Source organism: Nycticebus coucang, chromosome 2 (genome assembly GCF_027406575.1).
Source record: "Nycticebus coucang isolate mNycCou1 chromosome 2, mNycCou1.pri, whole genome shotgun sequence".
In the NCBI taxonomy this organism is placed as follows: Eukaryota; Metazoa; Chordata; class Mammalia; order Primates; family Lorisidae; genus Nycticebus; species Nycticebus coucang.
This window is the reverse complement of record NC_069781.1, coordinates 167,284,736-167,303,411: the sequence shown is the minus strand read 5'-3', so window position 1 is coordinate 167,303,411 and position 18,676 is coordinate 167,284,736. Positions and strand designations below refer to the sequence as shown.

The 18,676-nt window shown below is 43.6% G+C and overlaps 1 protein-coding gene across 2 annotated transcripts in view; it reads right to left on the bottom strand.

Moving 5' to 3' along the window:
- Positions 1 to 18,676, bottom strand: part of TANGO6 (transport and golgi organization 6 homolog) — a 200,973-nt gene that overhangs the window by 25,255 nt on the left and 157,042 nt on the right. For both annotated transcript variants that reach the window (XM_053604717.1, XM_053604725.1), the window contains one exon: positions 14,520 to 14,633. In XM_053604717.1, coding sequence (XP_053460692.1) covers positions 14,520 to 14,633 — 114 coding nt within the window. The remainder of the gene's footprint in view (positions 1 to 14,519; positions 14,634 to 18,676) is intronic.

The window sequence follows — 18,676 nt, the reverse complement described above, 5'->3', positions numbered from 1 at the left end:
TGTAATGATTATGCAGACAAGGCAGAAAGGGAGCAGTTTTAAATGTTAGGGCTTCCAAACTGTCACTTATGTTACCACTAGAAAAGGGTGAACGTTTATAGTTTAGCAATCCCAGTAAGGCAGTGAGTCCTAATCTTTTTTTTTTTTAGAGTGCTGGTAAGAGTGCTGTGGCATCACAGTTCACAGCAACCTCCAGTTGTGGGGCTTAGGCGATTCTCCTGCCTCCTCAGTAGCTGGGACTACAGGTGCCCGCCACAACGCCCGGCTATTTCTTTGTTGCAGTTTGGCTGGGATGGGTTTGAACCTGCCACCCTCAGTGTATGGGGCCGGCGCCTTAGCTCCTAAGCCACAGGTGCCCCCAAGTCCTAACCTTTTTAGCTTTGCTTCTCAGATCCATCACTGACTGACATTATACAGATTTGGCTCAGTTACTGTTGAGGAAATCAATGGGTTATCCCCTAGCTCCAGCACCATCCCCAGCCTGACCTTCCACAAATCGATATGATGGAGGCAGAACATGATTTCCCACAAATCTGCAAGCCCACACGCCCACCTGGCCCAGCCAAGGAGATGACCTGGTGATCTGGAGATGGATGATGTGTGATCTTAGCTAGACCATACATAGTCTCTTCCCTGGAATATTTGCACTTGGGGCCAGACAGGGAATCTGAGTGTTGGATATAAGATGTAACACAGTGTCACCGACAGTGGTTATGTTGCTGCCATACAAAAAAGCTGGACTCCAGGATAGGCAAATAAAACTGAATTCCCAGAGAAGCAGAAATAAGCAACGGAATATTTCAGTTTGTGATTCTAAGAGTCACTGATCCCTCAGCCCCATCTCTGTTTTTCCATAACATGGTTGTTCAGTCCTTCTTTGAATGCAGCAGGCTAAAACATTCCCTTTGCTTAAGTTAGTTTAGACGAGGATTCTGTTACTTTAAAACCAAAAGAGCTCTAACTATAGTCACACGTGCCCTTCCTATCTACTTTCTCAACCAATGAGGAGGGAATAATGGATGCTGCCTCCCGAAAGTTAGTGGATTAAAGCACACACTGCTGCTCTCTCCTGAGACCTAACTAAAATGATAGTAAAGGGATAAAAAAAATGGCATTATGTTACCAGAACAAAAAGAAAAAATGGCAATAGCAACGAAAGCAGTTTTGTTTCTGTTAGAAACTAGCTTCTAGGGAGTGCCTGTGGCTCAGTGAGTAGGGCACCGGCCCCATATGCCGAGGGTGGCAGGTTCAAACCCAGCCCCGGCCAAACTGCAACAACAAAAAAAATAGCCGGGTGCTGTGGCGGGCGCCTGTAGTCCCAGCTACTCGGGAGGCTGAGGCAAGAGAATCGCTTAAGCCCAGGAGCTGGAAGTTGCTGTGAGCTGTGTGATGCCACGGCACTCTACCAAGGGCCAAAGTGAGACTCTGTCTCTACAAAAAAAAAAAAAAAAAAAAAGGGCGGTGCCTGTGGCTCAGCGGGTAGGGCGCCGGTCCCATATGCCGGAGGTGGCGGGTTCAAACCCAGCCCTGGCCAAATTAAAAAAAAAAAAAAAAAGAAACTAGCATCTAGTTTTGATGCTAGAAAACAGTTGGATGGGCAGGACCAGGTGGCACCAGCACCACGGCACTCTGCCTAGGGTGACGGAGTAAGACTCTGTCTCAAAAAAAATTTTTTTTAAAAAGCAGTTGGACGAATTCTAGAATCATAGTCCTGATTGGCAAAAGATACTATGTTTTACTCCTAATGCCCTGGCATAATTATTAATAGCATTCTCGGTCACCCTTAAGAGTGTCCTACTCTAGATGACAAACTGACTCATTAAACCTAAGAAGCTCAGACATGATGGTACCATGTCTCTTAAACTGGGATGAACGGAAGCCGTAGGTGAAAGTATGTTTGCCTGGCAGTTGGATCCCCTGAAGCCTCTTCTACTTTCTGCATCCAGGTCACTGCCCCTCCCCAAACACAGCAGAGTTTCCCCTTTGGAGGGTGTAACTGGAGAGATTCTGGATAGGGAGACATCAGGTACAGAGACAGATGAGTGTGCCACATTAGAAACAGGAGGATTAAGTGAAAGTTTCACAGTGAATGGTGACACCTCCATCCTCTTCCTTCCACATCTTCCAGAACCCTGCAGGTAACCCTCTTTCCTCTATGTAGACTAGAAGATTCAAAAAGACTTCAAGATAATCATATGGCCAGGCACAATGGCTCATCCCTGTAATCCTAGCACTCTGGGAGACTGAGGCAGGTGGATCACTCGAGCTCACGAGTTCAAGACCAGCCTGAGCAAGAGTGAGACCCTGTCTCTAGAAAATATTGCTGGGTGATGTGGCGAGTGCCTGTGGAAACGTTGGGGCAGGAGGATCACTTGAGCCCCAACAGTTTGAGGTTGCTGTGAGCTATGACACCACAGCACTCTACCCAGAGTGACAGAGTGAGACTGTCTCAAAAAAAAAAAAAAGATAATGGGCTTGGCACCCGTAGCTCAGTGGTTACAGCACCAGCCACGTGCACTGGGGCTGATGAGTTTGAACCCAGCCCAAGCCAGCTAAACAACAATGACAACAACAACAAAAATAGCTGGGCATTGTGGCAGGCGCCTGTAGTCCCAGCTACTTAGGAGGCTGAGGCTAGAGAATCCCTTAAGCCCAAGAGCTTGAGGTTGCTGTGAGCTGTGACACCATGGCATTCTACTGAGGGTGACATAGTGGGACTCTGTGATACTCTGTCTCAAAAAACAATAAACAAAAAAACAAATGAACAAATTAAAAAAAAAAAAAAAAGTATGGAGTCTTGCAACAAAATGACCCAGCTAGCTTGCCATCCTCTTACAAGGTCCACTAATCCATAAATAAGTACTTCGTACACACAGTGTCACCAGCTTTTGAGTGCTCTGTTTTCCAATCCTGCAGTAGGTTTACAAAGTAACCAACCCAGACTAGGGTGAGTGAGTGAAGGATTGCAGGAAACATGCCTCCAAGAAGACAAAGCTGTTAGGTTTACTTGATGTGTCTAAACCTTTTATGAACTTTATATACTTTCAGCAGAGATTGGGATGAATTGGTGGTGTAAATTCATACAGAGGTAACAAATATAAACCTGAGACAGTTATTAACTTCAGAGAAAACCAAAAATCATATAAGAAAGAAGATGTAATCATAATATATAGCTGTAGGTAACAGTTAAAACACTGAGGTTGGGTGCGATGGCTCCCGCCTGTAATCCTAGCACTCTGGGAGGCCAAGGCAGGTGGATAGCCTGAGCTCATGAGTTCGAGACCAGCCTGAGCCAGAGCGAGACCTCATCTCTAAAAATAGCTGGGCATTGTGGTGGATGCCTGTAGTCCCAGCTACTTGGGAGACAGAGGCAAAAGAACAGCTTGAGCCCAGGAGTCTGAGGTTGCTGTGAGCTATGATGCCACGGCACTCTACCAAAGCAACAAAGTGAGACTCCCTCTCAAAATATAACTAAACGTAACTAATTAAGGAAGAGTGATGAAGAGAACCCTATATATTTGTGAGGACATTTTTTTTTTTTTGAGTCACAGTCTCACTTTTTTGCCTTCGGCAGAGTACCGTGGCATCACAGCTCACAGCAACCTCCAACTCCTGGGCTTAAGCGATTCTCTTGCCTCAGCCTCTCAAGTAGCTGGGACTACAGGCACCCGCCACAATGCCTGGCTTTATTTTGTTGTTGTTTTAGCTGGCTGGGGCGGGGTTCGAACCCACCACCCTTGGTATATGAGGCTGGCGCCCTACCCACTGAGCCACAGGTGCTGCCTAAGGGCATGTTAATAATAACCTGGCTCGGGGCCTGTAGTTCAGTGGCTAGGGCACCAGCCACATACACTGGAGCTGGTGGGTTCAAATCTAGCCCAGGCCTGCCTAACAACCATGAGAACTACAACCAAAACATAGCCCAAGAGTTTAGAGTTTGCTGTGAGCTGTGACGCCATGGCACTCTACCCAGGGCGACAGCTTGAGACTCTTGTCTCAAAAAAAAAATAATAATAACCAACACATACTGAACTTTTAGAACCTATACATTCTAAACACTGTACAATCAAGAATGGTCGACCTGGGCGGTGCCTGTGGCTCAGTGAGTAGGGCGCCAGCCCCATATGCCGAGGGTGGTGGGTTCAAACCCAGCCCTGGCCAAACTGCAACAACAAAAAAATAGCCGGGCGTTGTGGTGGGCGCCTGTAGTCCCAGCTGCTCGGGAGGCTGAGGCAAGAGAATCACACAAGCCCAAGAGCTGGAGGTTGCTATGAGCCGTGTGACGCCATGACACTCTACCGAGGGCAGTAAAGTGAGACTCTGTCTCTACAAAAAAAAAAAAAAAAAAGAATGGTCAACCTTTCTTCTTCTCTGCCATGTTTTCTTCTAAGAAGTATCATCTTGGTTCAGACATTAAATACACAAACACTAAGGAAAGCTGATGAGCAAAAAAAGAAAAAGTTCATGCATAATTTTCATGTTATCAGACACCACAGGTAAGCAAAACAGTCCTCACATAATCTGCCTGCAGCCTGCCGGATCATTCAATTCTCACAACAGCCCTCTAAAGTGGTCTTATTATTATTATTCCCATTTTACAGACAAGGAAGTTGCAGCACAGAGAGGTCAATCTATTTGTGCAGGGTCTTACTGCCAGCAAGTTGCAAAGCTAGGATCTGGACCTGTTGGCTCCAAAGTCCACATGCAAAGCGTAGTCCCTGGACTGGCTGCAGCCTTCCTCTGACCAAGGCCAGTTTTCCCACCTTGGAACAAATCACCAAGGGACCCACTCTTACACATTAGATCTAGTAGGAAGTCATTAAATGAATAGAAAAAAATCAGAAATAGTAGTGTAAGCACAGTATTTAGAAATGTGGAAGTAAACATTTAAAGAAACAGTGAATTTTTCCAGCTCTTGCGAAACTTTTTTTTTTTTTTAGATAGTGTCTCACTCTGTTGCCCTGGGTAGAATGCCCTGGCATCATAGCTCACAGCAAACTCAGACTCCGAGGCTTGCCTCAGTCTCCTGAGAAGCTGGGACTACAGGCACCCACCACAATGACCAGCTAGTTTTTCTATTTTTAGTAGAGATGGGGTCTCACTCTTGCTCAGGCTGGTCTCGAACTCCTGAGCTCAAACAATCCACCCACCTTGGCCTCCTAGAGTGCTAGGATTACAGGTGGGAACCACTACACTTAGCCCCAGAAATGCAAATGTAAACCTCACTGCTTCATAAATACTAGGATGGCTATAATCAAAATGACAGAAAATAAAAAGTGGCAGGGAGGATATGGAGAATTTGGGCTCCTCATACACTGCTGGTGGGAATGTAAAATGGTGCAGCCACTTTGAAAACCGACTTATAGTTTCTTCAAAACATTAAACATAGTTACCATATGACCTAGCAATTCCACTCCTAGGTATATACTGAAGAGAAGTAATGACATATATTCACACAAAAATTTGTACACAAATGTTCACAGCAACATTATTTAAAAAGCCAAAACATGTGCTTGTACTTCCAGGTACTTGGGAGGCTGAGCTGGGAGGATCACTTGAGGCCAGAAGTTCAAGGTTACAGTGAGCTATTATAGCACTGCACTCCAGCACTTACTCCAGCACAGAGTAAGATCCTGTCTCTAATAAATAAAAAAATGTAAAAGACAAAATAGATAAAAAGTGGAAACTACCCAAATGCCCATCAACTAATGAATGGGTAAACAGATATATTATACTTACACAATGGAATATTCTTCAGCCACAAAGTAACAAAGCACTGATACCCGCTATAAAACAGCTTGGATAAACTCTGGCCACGTTATACTGAGTAAAAGGAGCCAGACACAAGTACCGCATAGTGCATGGTTCCTTTTATATGAAATGTCTAGAGAAGGTGAATCCATAAAGACAAAAAGTGGATTAGTGGTTGCTAGGAGCCTGGGGGAGATCTAAAAGACGGAGTGTTTGCTAAGGGGAATGGGACTACTTCCTGGGATAATGAAAATGTTCTGGAATGGTTGAAAACTTTCTATATATATTAAAAATGCTAACTTGTACACTTTAAAAGGGCAAGTTTTGGTGTTTTTTTGTTTTTTTTTTGAGACAGACTCTCCATTACCCTCGGTAGAGTGCCGTGGTGTCATAGCTCACAGCAACCTCAAATTCTTGGGTTCACGCGATCCTCTTGCCTCAGCCACTGAGTAGCTGGGACTACAGATGCCCACCGCAACACCCAGTTAGTTTTCCTATTTTTAGTAGATATGGGGTGTTATTCTTGCTCAGACTGGTCTTGAACTCCTGAGCTCAAGGGATCTACCTGCCTTAGCCTCCCAGAGTACTAGGATTACAGGTGTGAGCCACCACACCCAGATGAAAGGACAAATTTTACGGTTTATGAATTATATCCCAATTTAAAAAATTAAGTGAGAAAAAACAATGCCAGGTGAAGGGGAGAGAAGCTATTGTATTACTGACACTCATTTTACCTCCTTCAGGGTTAGCTGCAGAGGCCTTGCAGAAGACTGTCCCCACTGCCTAAGCCTGGCCTTGCCTTACTACTGTTCACCAATTTCCTTCAGGTTTGGTGTGTCTCTGGCCTGGCACAGTGCTTCTCCTGACATCCTTCTGGCCCTGGTTTCTCAGGCTCCTAGCTCAGATCCTGGGACACACATGCCCCTGAAATCTCCAAGGTCATGTAGCTGTAAAGCCATCTCTAACTCAAGGGTTTAAGGGTATGGCTTCTGAGTTGCTATGCCAAATATAAATTTTGTATTCAACACATGGTAGAGATCCTCGAAAAAAACAGACATTTATTAATGACTAAACATTTGGCTTTTTTTTTTTTTATTGTTGGGGATTCATTGAACATTTGGCTTTTAATAGTTGGGGATCAACATTTGAAAAGTTGGGCTTCTGGTCTGACTGGCTCTTAAGAAGTAAAAGATGGTAATTAAGTTAAGCTAGAGACAAAACAGAATTAAGACAAGCTCCTAAATATGGATTAATAAGTGTAAAAAGTTATCAGAATTTTTTTGGCAGTACCTTGCCACAGAGAAATAATGAGAACTTTGCTACTTACAGGAAAAATATATGGCTAAACAGAAATTAGAATTTGGTAAAAGTCTCTATTTAATTAGCCAGAATGTCACTTTAAATATTCTCAGCATGGCAAAGAAAATTTGTGATTGCTTATTGTATGTTTACACTCATTATTGAAGCAACTATTTGCCTTACTATTAGGCTGGGCTCACTGCAATACTAATACTCTGTAAAACTGAGGCAGGATAGCTTGAGGTCAGGAGTTTGAGACTAGCCTGAGCAAGAGAGAGACCCCTGTCTCTAATTAGACAGGCATAGTGATGCATGCCTATAGTCCTAGTTATTTGGGAGGCTGAGGCAGGACCATCACTTGAGCCCAGGAGTTTGAGGTTACAGTGAGCTATGATGGTGCCACTGCACTCTAGCCTGGGCAATGCAGCGAGACCCTGATTCAAAAGAAAAAAAAAAATCCTGGCGCCTGTGGCGCCTGTGGCTCAAAGTGGTAGGGCGCCGGCCCCATATGCCAGAAGTGGCAGGTTCAAACCCAGCCCTGGCTGAAAACTGCAGAAAAAAAAAAAAATCCTTTTCTTATAATTCCAACATCAGGATTATCTTACGTGGTTCTCAGTTGATTTTCTTCTGTCTTGAGAATATGTTCCATTTTCCTAGTTTTCTTTCTTTTTGTTTTTTTAGAGGCAGAGTCTCACTTTATCGTCCTCGGTAGAGTGATGTGGAGTCACAGCTCACAGCAACCTCTAATTACTGGGCTTAGGTGATTCCCTTGCCTCAGCCTCCTGAGTAGCTTGGACTACAGGCGCCACAATGCCTGGCTATTTTTTTGTTTTGCAGTTTGGCCAGGGTCAGGTTTGAATCTGCCACTCTCAGTATATGGGGCCAGCACCCTACCCACTGGGCCACAGGTGCTGCCCATCCATTTTCCTACTTTTCATATATTGAGTAATTAGGACTTGTGTCCTGGATATTGTGATTGTTAAATTATGAAGACTCTAACTTCTGGTCTTCTCCAGTGAGTGATCTGTTTTTGTTTTGAAGCAGGCAATTACCTTGCTTGTTTCAGGGGTTAGCCAGAAAAGCAGGCAGACAGAATTTGGAATCCACTGTCTGGATTTTTTTTTTTTTTTTTTTGAGGTAAGAGTCTCACTCTTTTGTCCTGGGTAGAGGGCCATGGTGTCATCATAGCTCACAGTAACCTCAAACTATTGGGCTCAAATGATCCTCTTGCTTCAGTTTCTCTATTTTTAGTAAACTTGAGGTCTTGCTTTTACTCAGGCTGGTGTTGAACTCCTGAGCTCAAGCCATCTGCCCACCACAGCCTCCCAGAGTGCCAGGATTACAGGCGTGAGCCACAGAGTCCAGCCTTCTGTTTAGATCTTTCCCTTCCAGCATTGCCCTTCTTTCTCTTGCGGTTATAGTTTCCTCAGATTCAATCTTTTGGTTCCACAGGCCAGAAAAAAAGAATTTTTCTACCCGTGCCCCTACTGTATCTCATGCCTTGCCAAGTATACTTGCTTCTAGGTTAAAGCCAAGAACATGGGAACGCACGTGTGCATCACCCCTCCTCTAAGCATGGGCTCCCTATAAGAATCTGCCTGCTGGCCGGGCACAGCGTCTCACACTTGTAATCCTAGTACTTTGGGAGGCCGAGGCCGATGGATTGCCTGAGCTCATGAGTTCGAGACCAGCCTGAGACCTTGTCTCTAAAAATAGCCGGGTGTTGTGGCAGGTGCCTACAGTCCCAGCTACTTATGAGACTCAGGCAAGAGTATCACTTGAGCCCAAGAGTTTGAGGTCGCTGTGAGCTAGGACGCTACAGTACTCTACTGATGGCGACAAAGTAAGACTGTTTGAAAAAAAAAAAAAAAAAAAAGAAGCTGCTTGCTTCTAATCCCTTTCCAGTGGTTTCAGGTAGTTGCTCATTGTATTATGTCATATGCTCATTATATTAGAGTTTATGGGTGCTATTTGAACAGGGCCACTCTGATAGGACATCACTCAGTGATCATACATTTATGGTACTTAGAATAAACAATTCACTGCAAAGCTCTAACTTGGAAGAGCTGGGTAGTTACACACAATTTCCTCATTCTGTCACTTAGCACATCTACTCAGGCTGAGAAGGGCTTTTTGAAACTCTGAGGCCGACAGAAAGTGTAGGTCTCCTCTCTTGGGTATTCCTAGTAAATTTCTTCTTCTTTTCAGTTTTTTTTTTTTGGAGACAGAGTCTCATTTGGTGCCTTCGGTAGAGTGCTGTGGTGTCACAGCTCACAGCAACCTCAAACTCTTGGGTTCAAGCAATTTTCTTGCCTCAGTCTCCCAAGTAGCTGGAACTATAGGCACCCACCAGAACACCCGGTCTCACTCTTGCTCAGGTTGGTCTTGAACCTGTGAGCTCAGGCAATCCACCCGCCTTGGCCTCTCAAAGTGCTAGGATTACAGGTGTGAATCACCGCACCCGGCCGTAAATTTATTTTTCATTAAAGGTAAGGTAGAATGGGTTGAAAGCAGGGGTCCTTCTGGCTTCTGCCAGGCTTCAGGCTACATGACAGTTCTGGTCATAGGTCAAAACAAGGCTAAGCAGGGGAAATACATTTTTCAGTAACAGCATTTCCCTCCAATTTGGATATTACGTTGACCGCACAAAACTCTGGCTACTTTCAACTGGGAAAGAGGTAAAAACTACTTCATGAGTTAAGGATGGTGATTTTTCCTCTGTCTGATCTTCTGAACCTCTACCTCCTTTTCAAGCTGCCATAACCACAGAGATCCTCGGCTGGCACATCTACAAGCAACAGAGAATTCACTGCAACCTAGAATTATCTTTTGGCACGGGTATAGCCTGAGAGATGGTGATTAGGAAAAAAAAAAAAAAAAAAAAACACCTCATCAACAAAGTGGCATTTTCATTTCAGCTGTTCCTAGGGGCAAAACAGAGCCATAAAGAGAAATCCCAGATTGAAAGCTTTGTGGTTATCTCCGCTTCTCATTAACGTGCCCCTGATTATAATCACACCTACGATTACAAGATTTAACACACCTGGTCTCAAGGATGCACCAGGAAGAGGAATCATATATTCATCCCATCTCGTTTCCTTTTCTTTATTCACGGAGCAAGCACATTTACAAGTTTAAGTGAGTGTGGATGAGGGATGGATTGGAGAGCAGGAGAGAGACTTTTCTTTTTTTTTTTTTTGAGACAGAGTCTCACTCTGTCGCCCTGGGTAGAGTGCCGTGGCATCACAGCTCATAGCAACCTCAAACTCTTGGGCTTAAGCGATTCTCTCGCCTTAGCTTCCCAAGTAGCTGGGACTACAGGCGCCTGCCACAACACCCGACTATTTTTTTTGTGTGTGTGCCAGTTGTTTAGCTAGCCTGGGCCGGGTCCAAACCTGCCACCCTCAGTGTATGTGGCTGTCGCTATAACCACTGTGCTACGGGTGCTGAGCTGGAGAGAGACTTTTCATTCACATGGCTTTTTGAAAATGACAAATATCGGGTGGCACCTGTGGCTCAAAGGAGTAGGGCACCAGCCCCATATGCCGGAGGTGGCGGGTTCAAACCCAGCCCTGGCCAAAAACTGCAAAAAGAAAATGACAAATATCTTCTGTGGTCACAAATTATTTTAGTACTGGTGAGATAAGCACTCTCGTTTTCATTGGCTACACACAGATATGAGAAATATGGATATAGTTTCTTTCTATTTTTTCTCTGACTTTATTTATTCATTTTGAGACAAGAGTCTCACTGCACTGCCCAGGCTAAAGTGCTGTGGTATCATCATAACTCGCAGCAACCTCAAACCCTTGGGTTCAAGTGATCCTCCTGCCTCAGCTTCAAGAGTTTTAGGATTATAGGTGTGAGCCACTGTGGCCAGCCTCTCTGACTTTACTAACCAGACATTTTCCTCTGCTTTACATACACACTTTCTCTTACCATCTGTCACTCAGTAGGAGGATGTGCACTTACATAAGTTTTACAGATTTCTTTTAATAGTGTTGTAACTTAGATTTTAAATAAAGTTTTCTTTTGAATTTTAGATTTACAGAAAACTTGCAAAGATAGTACAGGGTCCCTGTATACCCCTCGCCTAGCTTCCCCTATAGTTAACAAGTTATACAACAATGATATATTTGCCACGAGTTTCATATTTTTTTTTTTTTTTTTTTTTGAGACAAAGCCTCAAGCTATCACCCTGGGTAGAGTGCAGTGGCATCACAGTTCACAGCAACCTCCAACTCCTGGCTTAATCGATTCTCTTGCCTCAGCCTCCCAAGTAGCTGGGACTACAGGCGCCTGCCACAATCCCTGGCTATTTCTTGGTTGTAGTTGTCATTGTTGTTTGGCAGGCCCAGGCTAGATTTGAACCTGCCAGCTGTGATGTATGTGGCTAGTGCCTTAGCCACTTGAGGTACGAGTGCTGAGCCGAGTTTTACAGATCTTAACAATGGATGAAAACCACTGATCCTTAACTCCCTGTTGTACAAGAGGGTCTCAACAAAAGCAGTATGTAACATATAGTAATTTTTTTAGCATTTTTTTTTTTTTTTTTGTAGAGACAGAGTCTCACTTTCCTCGGTAGAGTGCCATGGCATCACACAGCTCACAGCAACCTCCAACTCCTGGGCTTAAGCGATTCTCTTGCCTCAGCCTCCCGAGTAGCTGGGACTACAGGCGCCGCCACAACACCCGGCTATTTTTTTGTTGCAGTTTGGCTGGGGCCGGGTTTGAACCCGCCACCCACGGTATATGGGGCCGGCGCCTTACCGACTGAGCCACAGGTGCCACCCCATATAGTAATTTTTTTATTATATTAATAACCAAGTTGTGATCTACACATTCCCTTATCCCAGGACCTAATAACCTGGCACTTCCAAGCCCTCCAGGTGACTGCTCCCAGTTACTGAACACTTCCACACCCCACAGAAGACTTCATGAGTTAGCCAGGCTGTTCTTCCCCATTCTCCTTTGTGTCACTACTAGTTGCCTATCTAATACCCATTTCCTGCCATCTTCCTTGCTGAATAAAATTCAATTTTGTTCAGAGTAGCAATGTGCTAGCTGAATTTACTATCAGGCTACCTTGCAGCTAGTAATTATGAATGATATTACATGAGATGGTTCTGGCCAATAAAAGAAAATGGAAGTGGGATCCCCCAAAAGGATACAAAAACATTTGGCTGCCCTTCTCCCATCTTCTATCTTACTCATTTAAATCAGTCACAGTGGCCAGAGTTATAGTAGTAGTCATGTAGTCAGACTACAGCCACCTTAGAGTCATGATACAAAGGCCTCAAGATTATAGAAATATTTGCCCTCTTGACATTGAGTGGCTAAACAAACATCACTTGCCTACATATTTGTTGTGATGTGAGAAAAACAGATCCTTACTTGTTTAGGCCATTGTAGTTGGGAGTTTTTATAACTTGTAGTTAAAATATGTTCATACCAGGTAAACTCATTCAATCCAAACCATAACCTGCACAAGGCGAAGGAGAAGAGAGGGAAACATGGCTCAGTATAAGGCGCAGGAGTGCAGCACTTAGAAATTCAAGGGCCTTGCTACTGAGCAACAGCAGTATGAGGGGATCTAAAGGGAAAATGTGTCAGGAAGAAAGAGGATAACTAAGGAGTCCATAATGGTGTCAGAAACTTGATGTGGTGAAATTCTAGCAAAAACAAAGCCTGTGTGTGTTTGACAAAATAATAACTCTCATAAAGGCTTCACAGATACTTGGTTAAATACCCATGTGCCAGCCATAGATAAACATTGTGGATGCTGGACAGTGAATTATTGATGTCAAGTCTCTGCATGAAGTCAACTAGGAATGAGATTCCATTAAAATAAAAAAGAAAATTAATTAATTAATTTTTTTTGAGACAGAGTCTCGCTTGGTCACCTTGAGTAGAGTGCCATGGCATCTTAGCTCATAGCAACCTCAAACTCTTGAGTTCAAGTGATCCTCTCGCCTCAGCCTCCCACATAACTGGAACTACAGGTGCCCGCCACAACGCCTGGCTATTTTTTAGAGACCGGGTCTCACTCTGGCTCAGACTGGTCTTGAACCTGTGAGCTCAGGCAATCTACCCGTCTTAGACTCCCAAGTGCTGGGATTACAGGTGTGAGCCACCTCCCCCGGAGAGAAAATTAATTTAGAGGTCACTCACTCTTAGCACACATTGATACATACACTGCCTATTTTTTTTTTTTTTTTTTTGCAGTTTTTGGCTGGGGCTGGGTTTGAACCCACCACCTCTGGCATATGGGGCCGGCGCCCTACTCCTTTGAGCCACAAGGCCAACCTACACTGCCTTTCTATACTGGCTATATATGAGGGAGAAATCCAGCCAAACCTACTTGAAGGAGGAAGTAAATTTAATTTATGCAGCAACTAAAATCCTATGGATTGAACTCAGCTAGAAAGGAATATCTTATATGAGACCCTTGAGTAATTCAGCATGAACACTTAAATGAGTCAAGAAGAGAAGCCACAATGTTTAGGCTACAGAGACAGGGTTAATGTGTTCTAGCCAGCTTACCTTGTAACCTGCCCTTACGAGAACAATGCCAGGATTCAGGGCCTCGATCTATAACCTCATGCTCTGACTTTTCTATGGCAGCTTGTGTGTAGTTTGCTCAATATGTTAACACAGGAAATAGAGACTCTTATTGAAGATGGAAGCAGTATCATTTCCCTACTACAGAATCCCTATTGACTGATTCATTTGCATGAGGCCATTTAGGGAAAGGGTTTGAGGCCTTCCCTGATAAAGAGAAGACTGATAGGCTGGGAGTGGTGGCTCACACCTGTAATCCATCACTCTGGGAGGCTGAGACAGGTGGATCACTTGAGCTCAGGAGTTTCAGACCAGCCTGAGCAAGAGCAAGAGCAAGACCCTGTCTCTACTAAAAAAAAATTTAAAAATTAGCTGGGCATTGGAGGGGTGGTGGTACCTGTCAGGAAGTTTGAGGCATGAGGATCTCTCTCTCTTTTTTTTTGAGACAGAGTCTCATTTTGTTGCCCTGGGGTTAAGTGGCATCATAGCTCACAGCAACATCAAACTCCTGGGCTCAAGCAATTTGATTCTCTTGCCTCAGCCTCCTGAGTAGCTGGGACTATAGGCACCTGTCACAACTCCTGGCTATTTTTACAGATGGGATCTTGCTCTAACTCAGTCTGGTCTCAGTCTGCCTGAACTCAAGCAATCTGCCTGCCTTGGCCTCCCACAGTGCTGGGATTACAGGCATGAGCCACTGTGCCTGGCCAAGCATCTATCTCTTGAGCCTAAGAGTTTGAGGTTGCTGTGAGCTATGATGACGCCACGGCACTCAACCCTAGCATGACAGAGTAAGACTCCACCTCAAAAAAAAAAAAAAAAGAAAGAAAAGAAAAGAAAAAGAAAACTGATGATAGACAAGAAACCAAAGAGGTGGAGAAGTTGCAAATGGTGAGCGACTGACTTACCTCAGTAGCTTTTTGGCTGAGTCCCCGAAGCAGTAGCACAACCACATGGATGGCAGCTCTGCGCACTTGAACTTCATGGTCTGTTTTAGCCACAGCAATCAGACAGGCTGTTACCTATTAAAGTGAGGGAAGAAGTCAGTAAGAATCAGAGTTGCACAATTACCTATAGTCTTTCCAGTGTGTTCAACGTACTACACACTCATTAAGGGCAATCGGCTTAGAGAGGGACAGATCTAATGACAGAGATCTCTTGCTGTAGTCTGGGTCTAACGAAAAAAGACAAAACCTGGAATTCAGGAGGGAGATTAGGGTTGGGTAGGAATATGTGCACTATATATAGTATGTATGTGTATATACGTGTGTGTATATATATATAGCTCACAGAATATACATATATACATATATATATTTTGACACAGTCTCACTTTTATGCCCAGGCTAGAATGTGGCAGCATTAACGTAGCTAACAGCAACCTCAAACTTCTGGGTTTAAGTGATCCTCTTGCCCATCAGAAGTAGCTGGGAATACAGACGCCCACCACAATGCCTGGGTAATTTTTTTTTCTTTCTATTTTTAGTAGAGATGGGGTCTCACTCTTGCTCACAAATTCCTAAGCTCAAGAAGTCCTCCTGCGTCAGCCTCCCAGAAAGCTAGATTATAAGCATGAGCCACCACACCTGGGAATAATAAGTATTTTTTAAAAGGTAAGGTCAAATGGGAACATTTCCTCAAAAGTGGTAAGATTTTTTTTTTGTTCATATATATATATATTTTTTTATTGTTGGGGATTCATTGAGGGTACAATAAGCCAGGTTACACTGATTGCAATTGTTAGGCAAAGCCCCTCTTGCAATCATGTTTTGCCCCCATAAAGTGTGACATGTGCCCTTTTGAGAACATTGTACGAAGGGAAAAAGATGAAACATAGCTGCTTTTAGAGACTGAGAACCATGGGGACTTAGCCAAGGGGGCTTCAGAGTTCAAGGCCTGGCATAAAGATGAATGTACTGTCAATGAACATTCCAGCCCAGGGATACAGAAATATTGAAATATTCAATCTGATCTTAACTCATATGAGTCAGCAGGGACCATTTTTGAGACTCCCTGGCTGGGCTTCTTCATTTGTGGAATTGGTCTTTTTGTGCTCAGTTTATTTATTTATTTTTATTTTTTTCAAATTAATATGAAGGTACAACATTTAGGTTACATTGTTCTCACTTCTAGGGCAAAGTTCCATTTGTAGAAGAGCCACTCAGCCCATGGGCGTGTTACACACCCTCACAAGGTGCACATTAGGTGAGATCCCGCCTCCTGCCCTCCCTCCTTCTGCCGTATGTCCTCCCCCCTCCAGCTTCCCTGTACCCTGGAACTGGACTATAATAATATTTTATTGTTCTTAGGAACATGTAATTGTTTATATATTGATTTCATATTAGTATGGAGTACACTGGATATTCATCTTTCCATTCTTGGGATACTTCACTAAGAAGAATGTATTTCTTTCTTTTTTTTTTTTTAAGCAGAGTCTCAAGCTGTCACCCTGGGTAGAGTGCTGTGGCGTCATTGCTCACAGCAACCTCAAGCTCAAGCTTGAAGCTCAAGTGATCCTCTTGCCTCAGTTTTTCTTTCTTTTTTTCCTTTTTTTAGCTGTCATGGGCCGAGTTCAAACCTGCCACCCTCAGGGTATGCGGCTGGTGCCCTACCAACTGAGCTATAGGTGCTGCCAGTTTTTTTTTTTTGCAGTTTTTGGCCAGGGACGGGTTTGAACCCACACCTCTGGTATATGGGGTCGGTGCCCTACTCCTTTGAGCCACAGGCACCACCCCCCATATATTTTTTTTTAATTGAGACAGAGTTTCATTATGTTGTCCTCGGTAGAGTGCTATGGTGTCACAGCTCACAGCAACCTCAAACTCTTGGGCTTAAGCAATTCTCTTGCCTTAGCCTCCCAAGTAGCTGGGACTACAGGCACCTGCCAAAATGCCCAGCAGTTTTTTTTGTTGTAGTTGTCATTGTTGTTTTTAGCAGGCCTGGGATGAGTTCGAACCCACCAGCCCCGTGTATGTGGCTGGTGCCCTAACCACTGTGCTACAGGCGCCGAGCCAGAAGAATGTTTTTTAACTCCATCCAGCTAAATGTAAAAGATGTAAAGTCTCCATCTTTTTTAATGGCTGCATAATATTCCATGGTATACATATAACTACAGTTTGTTGATCCATTCATGGGTTGATGGGTACTTAGGTTGCTTCCATGACTTGGTAATTAAGAATTGTGTGCTCAGCTCGGTGCCTGTGATTCAAATGGCTAAGGCACCAGCCACATACACCTGAGCTGGCTGGTCTGAATCCAGCCCGGGCCTGCCAAACAACAATGATGGCTGCAACCAAAAAATAGCCGGGTGTTGTGGCAGGCGCCTATGGTCCCAGCTACTTGGGAAGCTGAGGCAAGAGAATCGCTTAAGCCCAGGAATTGGAGGTTGCTGTGAGCTGTGAGCTGTGATGCCACAGCACTCTACCCAGGGTGACAGCTTGAGGCTCTGTCTCAAAAAAAAAAAAAAAAAAGATGGAGCTGGAACATATTCTTCTTAGCAAAGTATCTTAAGAATAGAAGAAAAAGTATCCCATGTACTCAGCCCTACTATGAAACTAATTTATAGCTTTCATATGAAAGCTATAACCCAATTATAGCCCAAGAATATGGGGAAAGGGGAAAGGGAGGGGAGGGGAGGGGGGAGGATGGGTGGAGGGAGGGTAATTGGTGGGATCACACTTATGGTACATCTTACAAGGGTACATGTGAAATTTACTAAATGTAGAATATAAATGTCTTAACACAATAAGAAAATGCCATGAAAGTTATGTTGACCAGTTTGATGAAAATATTTCAAATTGTGTATAAAACCAGCACATTGTACCCCATGACTGCATTAATGTACACAGCTATGATTTAATTAAAAAAAAAAGAATTATGTGCTGAATTACTTAAAAAGATAGTTCTGGCTCTGTGCCTGTAGCACAGTGGTTACGGCGCCAGCTACATGCACTGAGGCTGGCGGGTTTGAGCCTGGCCCGGGCCAGCTAAACAACAATGACAATTGCAACAAGAAAATAGACGGGTGTTGTGGTCGGCACCTGTAGTCCCAGCTACTTGGGCGGCTGAGGCAAGAGAATCACTTAAGCCCAAGTGTTTGAGGTTGCTGTGAGCTGTGATGCCACAGCACTCTACTGAGGGTGATATAGTGAAACTCTGTCTCAAAAAAAAACAAAACAGTTCTATAACAGAAAAAAACAAAACTGGAAATAACTTGCAAAACATGGTGCAAGATATATAGCTAATAATATATGCCATAAAATTACACAGTTTCTATACCCTGTACCAACTATCCTGAACCTTCTTAGCTCCTGGTAGGGACAAAAATATCCTAAAATCTTGGTGGTGCCTGTGGCTCAAAGGAGTAGGGCGCTGGCCCCATATGCCAGAGGTGGCGGGTTCAAACCCAGCCCTGGCCAAAATCTGCAAAAAAAAAAAAAAATCCTAGAGACAAAATTAAAAACAATAATAACAATCAGAATAAACCTTTCTGAGGTATTTATTTATTTATTTATTTTTATTATTATTTTTTTTTGGTTGCAGTTTTGGCTGGGGCCGGGCTTGAACCCGCCACACTCAGCATATGGGGCTGGCGCCTTACCGACTGAGCCACAGGCGCCGCCCCCTTTTCTGAGGTATTTAAAAAGAAAATATACATGTTGAAAGTGTGACCAATGGCTACAATGTGAAGGTATTTCTAAATTATTAAATTGTTCTATCACCAACTTTTGTTATTGGATTTAATGTGTGAGCGTATTTTTTGGCCAACAGTGTAGTGATTTCTAACCATGATAAGAAAATAGCCAGATTGTGTGTTTGGAAATATGTATAAATACATATTACGTTTAAAGAATGGTGAATATAGGCAAAAATGAGAAAATAGGCCTTTTTAGAAATTTTAACTATGCAGGTTGTATTTTTCACAGCTTTCAAACAGTTGGGCAGAGTTCAAAGTGTCTAATTAATCAGTGATGGCACAGAGATTAGAAGTAATGTTCTTAAATATAATTGCATCTGTGAAGCACTGGCGTTTAATCAAGTCGTACATCTATTAGAAAAACTTGCA